We start from the raw sequence: 5,312 nt of genomic DNA on the forward strand, positions 1-5,312 counted from the left end.
AAGAGGGTGAAGTTGGGGGGATTTGAAAAAAAAATGGGGGGTGATTTTTTTTTTTTTTTTTTTTTTTGCTTTTTGCTTTCTCGAACATTTTCATTTTTTTCTCTCTCCCCCTCCCCAAGTTCCCCTCCTCTGATTTATCTCTGTCTGTTTGTGTCTGCCTGCCTGCTTGCTTGGATGGATGCTCTATTATCATGATCATTAGAATTACCATCATATCATCACCAGTATTATCATTATCATTGCTATCTAAATATCACTCACCATCAATACCAATTACTTTCTTCCTTGTTTTGTATCACATTTTTCTTCCTCTTCCTTTTCTTCTTATTCTCTATTATCTTTGCCATCACCACATATAATTATCTTGTTTTGCTTATTTCTTAACATATTATCTTATTTCCCTCATTCGCTTTCTTCTTCTTCTTCTTCTTCTTCTTCTTCTTCTTCTTCTTCTTCTTCTTCTTCTTCTTTTCTTTCTTCTTCCTCTCTTCACTACCGCCATTATCATGAAAACCACGATGATACTTATTTCTTGTTCATTTTCTCCTCCCCCCAACAACACAACGACAACAATAACAATGATAATAATAATATCAATGATAATGATAATGTCACTAATAATAATAATAACAATAATAATAATAATAATAATAATAATAATAATAATAATAATAATAACGATAAAAACAATCATAATCATCATCACAATAACCATCATCATCATAATAATCATAATCATAATATTAGTATCAATGATAACAACGTAACTAAGAATACGAATAAGAATGGGAATAAATAACAATAACAACAAGAATAACAAAATACCATAATAATAATAATCATATATCTTTTATAATACGGATCTAAACATGAGCTTCCTCGTGTAATAGCACCTCTAACCTAACGTGTAAATAACTAAAATTCAAATCAACTTTATTACCATATTTGTGAATGGCGCGAAAAAATAGTCATTATCATCATCCAACTCGAGAAAATAATATTTTTTTGAGTTTTTTTTTTCATGATTAATTATGGACATGCATCAGTCTTAAGGATTGAGTGAACGGTAAAATCATGACAGATCTCTCTCCCTCTCTCTCTCTCTCTCTCTCTCCCTCTCTCTTTTTATTCTTTTTTTTTGGAAAGGGGTTGGAGTGTGGCGAGGGGAAGGGGAAGGTGAGGAGGGGAGGAGGGGGAGGGGGAGAAGGGAGTGGGAGGGGGAAGGGAGGGAGAAGTGGGAAGGGGGAAGGTGAGGAGGGGAGGGGGAGGGGAGGGGGGGATGCAACATCTATGAATCATGACAGATCTCATCTCTCGCGGAGGCTGTGGAGGGCGTTTGTCTTCTTCTCCACCTTATGACACTTGTCCTTATTCATTTTCCTCTCCTTATTATCCTTTTTATTCATTTTTTCCTGGCTCCTTTTTATTTTCTTTTTTATTTTTTTCATACTTCTTGGTTTCCTTCTTTTTCTTTTTCTTCTTCTCCCATTGCTCTTACTTCCCTTCTTCCCTCACTCTCTCTTTCTCTTCTCCTTCCCCGCACCTCCCTATCCATCACTTTCCCTTTCTCCTCTTAATTCTTTCCTCCTCCTCCCTCCTCCTCCTTCTTCTTCTTCGTTTGTTGTCATCCTCCACACCTCCCGCCTTAACCTTCACTTCCTCCACCTCCGTCCTTCTCCTCCTCCACTTCCATCTCCTCCCTCTTCGTTCTATTCCGTCCCCTTACATCCTCCTGTCCCCTCACCCCTCTACTCCCCCTCCTCCTCATAACTCCCCTCACAAGTCCTCCCCCCTTACTCCTTCCTCCTCCCTCCTCCCCTTCCTTCCCCTCCCTCCTTTCCCCCTTCCCATAACCCCTCCCTCCTTTCCCCCTTCCCCCTCCCCCTTCCCATAACCCTCCCTCCTTCCCGTAACTCCTTTCCCCCTTTCCCTCCCTCCTCCCCCTCTCAAACGCTCACTTCTCCCCTCCCCCCTTCCTTCCCCCTTCCCCCTCCCTCCCTCCTTACCGTAACCCCTTCCCCTCCTTTCCCCTCCCTCCTTCCCCCTTCCCCCTTCCCCCTCTCAAACGCCACTTCTCCTCCCCCCTCCCCCCGCCCGCCTCCCCTCACACCCCCGTGGGATATTGTGAAGAAATTAAAGTGGGAATTGAAATATTTCGAATTCACCGGACTGATGAACAAACATTAAGATGAGGTCGATGAGCTTAGAGTCTTTGATTCTCCGACGTCGAATCAACACGAGAGGATTTGCTTCATGTGCGCAAGATGAATTTCATTTTTTTGTTTTTTGTTTTTGTTTTTTTGTTGTTTTGTTTTTTCGGTCTATTGGATGTGCGCAAGATGAAATTTCCGTTTTTTTGTTTGTTTATTCGGTCTATTTTTTGTTTGTTTTTGTTTTGTTTATTCGGTCCTTTTTTGTTTTTTGTTTTGTTTGTTCGGTCTATCTGATGTGCGCAAGATAATTCTGTATTTAGTTCGTTCGTCTAAACAAGCATGCGCAAGATGTTCTTTTGTTTTATTTGTTCGAGTGAGTGATGGGTGGAAGATGATTGTTCGTTCGTCTATCTCACGTGCGCATGACCTTTTTCTGTTTATTTGTTGGGGTCAGTATGGGCGCAAGATTTTGTTGTTGTTGTTGTTGTTTTTCTCGTTTTAAATTTATTTATTTATTCATTTATTTATTTTTACTCATATGATGTTTTTTTTCTTTTTCTGTTTTGCTCGTTGGACAAATCTGTGCGCAAGACGATGTTCCTTTACTTTGTTTATTCATTTGACTAAAATTATTTTGTCTTTTTCGTCCGTTCACTCGATGTGCGCAAGACGATGTCCTTTGGCGTTGTACATTCGCTCGTTTCCGTGACCATTTACCTGAACAAAACGACTTCTTTTGTTTTTTGTTTTGTTTTGTTTGATGCGCGGAAGACGGCGATGTTGCTGCCTTCGTTCGTTCGACGGAGGTGCGCATCACGACGTTTTTTTGTTTTGTTCGTTCGCTTTTTTTTTGTGGGCGATGCGATATTCTTGCGTTTTGTTCCTTCGTCTTGCGTTTTGTTCCTTCTTGGTTTTGTTCCTTCGTCTTGCGTTTTGTTCCTTCTTGGTTTTGTTCCTTCGTCTTGTGTTCTGTTCCTTCGTCTTGTGTTCTGTTCCTTCGTCTTGTGTTTTGTTCCTTCTTGGTTTTGTTCCTTCGTCTTGCGTTTTGTTCCTTCTTGGTTTTGTTCCTTCGTCTTGTGTTCTGTTCCTTCGTCTTGTGTTCTGTTCCTTCGTCTTGTGTTTTGTTCCTTCTTGGTTTTGTTCCTTCGTCTTGTGTTCTGTTCCTTCGTCTTGTGTTCTGTTCCTTCGTCTTGTGTTTTGTTCCTTCGTCTTGTGTTCTGTTCCTTCGTCTTGTGTTCTGTTCCTTCGTCTTGTGTTCTGTTCCTTCGTCTTGTGTTCTGTTCCTTCGTCTTGTGTTTTGTTCCTTCTTGGTTTTGTTCCTTCGTCTTGTGTTCTGTTCCTTCGTCTTGTGTTCTGTTCCTTCGTCTTGTGCTTTTGTTGTCTCCTTCGTCTTGTGTTCTGTTCCTTCGTCTTGTGTTCTGTTCCTTCGTCTTGTCTTCTGTTCCTTCGTCTTGTGTTCTGTTCCTTCGTCTTGTGTTCTGTTCCTTCGTCTTGTGTTCTGTTCCTTCGTCTTGTGTTCTGTTCCTTCGTCTTGTGTTCTGTTCCTTCGTCTTGTGTTCTGTTCATTCGTCTTGTGTTTTGTTCCTTCGTCTTGCGTCCTGTGTTCTGTACCTTCGTCTTGTATTCTGTTCCTTCGTCTTGTGTTTTGTTCCTTCGTCTTGTGTTCTGTTCCTTCGTCTTGTGTTCTGTTCCTTCGTCTTGTGTTCTGTTCCTTCTTGTGTTCTGTTCCTTCGTCCTGTGTTCTGTACCTTCGTCTTGTGTTCTGTTCATTCGTCTTGTGTTCTGTTCCTTCTTGTGTTCTGTTCCTTCGTCCTGTGTTCTGTACCTTCGTCTTGTGTTCTGTTCATTCGTCTTGTGTTTTGTTCCTTCGTCTTGTGTTCTGTTCCTTCGTCTTGTGTTCTGTTCCTTCGTCTTGTGTTTTGTTCCTTCGTCTTGTGTTCTGTTCCTTCGTCTTGTGTTCTGTTCCTTCGTCTTGTGTTCTGTTCCTTCGTCTTGTGTTCTGTTCCTTCGTCTTGTGTTCTGTTCCTTCGTCTTGTGTTCTGTTCCTTCTTGTGTTCTGTTCCTTCGTCCTGTGTTCTGTACCTTCGTCTTGTGTTGTGTTCATTCGTCTTGTGTTTTGTTCCTTCGTCTTGCGTTTTGTTCCTTCTTGGTTTTGTTCCTTCGTCTTGCGTTTTGTTCCTTCGTCTTGTGTTTTGTTCCTTCGTCTTGTGTTCTGTTCCTTCGTCTTGTGTTCTGTTCCTTCGTCTTGCGTTTTGTTCCTTCTTGTGTTCTGTTCCTTCGTCTTGTGTTCTGTTCCTTCGTCTTGTGTTCTGTTCCTTCGTCTTGTGTTCTGTTCCTTCGTCTTGTGTTCTGTTCCTTCGTCTTGCGTTTTGTTCCTTCTTGTGTTCTGTTCCTTCGTCTTGTGTTCTGTTCCTTCGTTTGGTCTGAAATTCGTCTGATTTGCGGAAGACAATGCTCTTTTTTCGTTTGTTTTCGCGACTGCTTGATTGAATAAGGTGTTCTGCTCTCTCGTCCGTTCGTTCCAACGTTCGTGATTCCCCAGATCCGATAATAATGAAAGAAAAGTTTCGAATTCGGACACCTTTAACCGACATGACTTTTTGTGGTGGGATTAAGGTAAAATATTCCTTCTCAAGTCTTTTTTTTTTTTCTTTTTTTTTTTTGCTTACGTATCTCCTGTAAACCATCTATTTCGTTTCTTGTTTTGAGTTCTAGGTCGATCTTCATTATAACAAAAAAAAAAAGGAGAAAGAGTATAAAAAGTGATTGCCAGGATGCGGCGAAGGGGGGGGGGAGGTGAGGACAAGAGACTAGCCCTCGAGCAAGTAAAAAATGAAAAAAAAAAAAAAAATCTAAAACGAATATCTTTCCACCCCCTTTTATTTACTCCACCCCCACCCTCGCCTCCCCCCTCCCCTTCCCCTTATTCCCCCTAGACCTCTCCCTCCCTACCCCCCAATCCCCCCACCTCCTACCCACCCCCCTCCCCTTCCATCCCCCGCCCCTCACCCTCCTACCCATCCTCCTTCCTCGCTACCCACCTTCCTCCCGTCCCTCTCACCCCCTCCCCCACTCCCCCCAAGGGCTAAGCCACGCCCATCATATGTTGCCTCGTGATTGCCCTGTCATTGCACCGCGACAATCACCCTCCTTTAGCCT

General features: G+C 42.3%; 1 protein-coding gene across 1 annotated transcript in view; it reads right to left on the reverse strand.

The window, feature by feature from the left end:
• Window positions 1-3,923, reverse strand: part of LOC138865506 (uncharacterized) — a 40,047-nt gene extending 36,124 nt beyond the window's left edge. The window contains exon 1 of the mRNA XM_070136190.1: window positions 3,084-3,923. Within this exon, the coding sequence (XP_069992291.1) occupies window positions 3,084-3,923 (840 nt within the window). The remainder of the gene's footprint in view (window positions 1-3,083) is intronic.
• Window positions 3,924-5,312: the final 1,389 nt, after the last annotated feature.

The sequence above is a fragment of the Penaeus vannamei genome, chromosome 21 (assembly GCF_042767895.1).
Source record: "Penaeus vannamei isolate JL-2024 chromosome 21, ASM4276789v1, whole genome shotgun sequence".
NCBI lineage: Eukaryota > Metazoa > Arthropoda > Malacostraca > Decapoda > Penaeidae > Penaeus > Penaeus vannamei.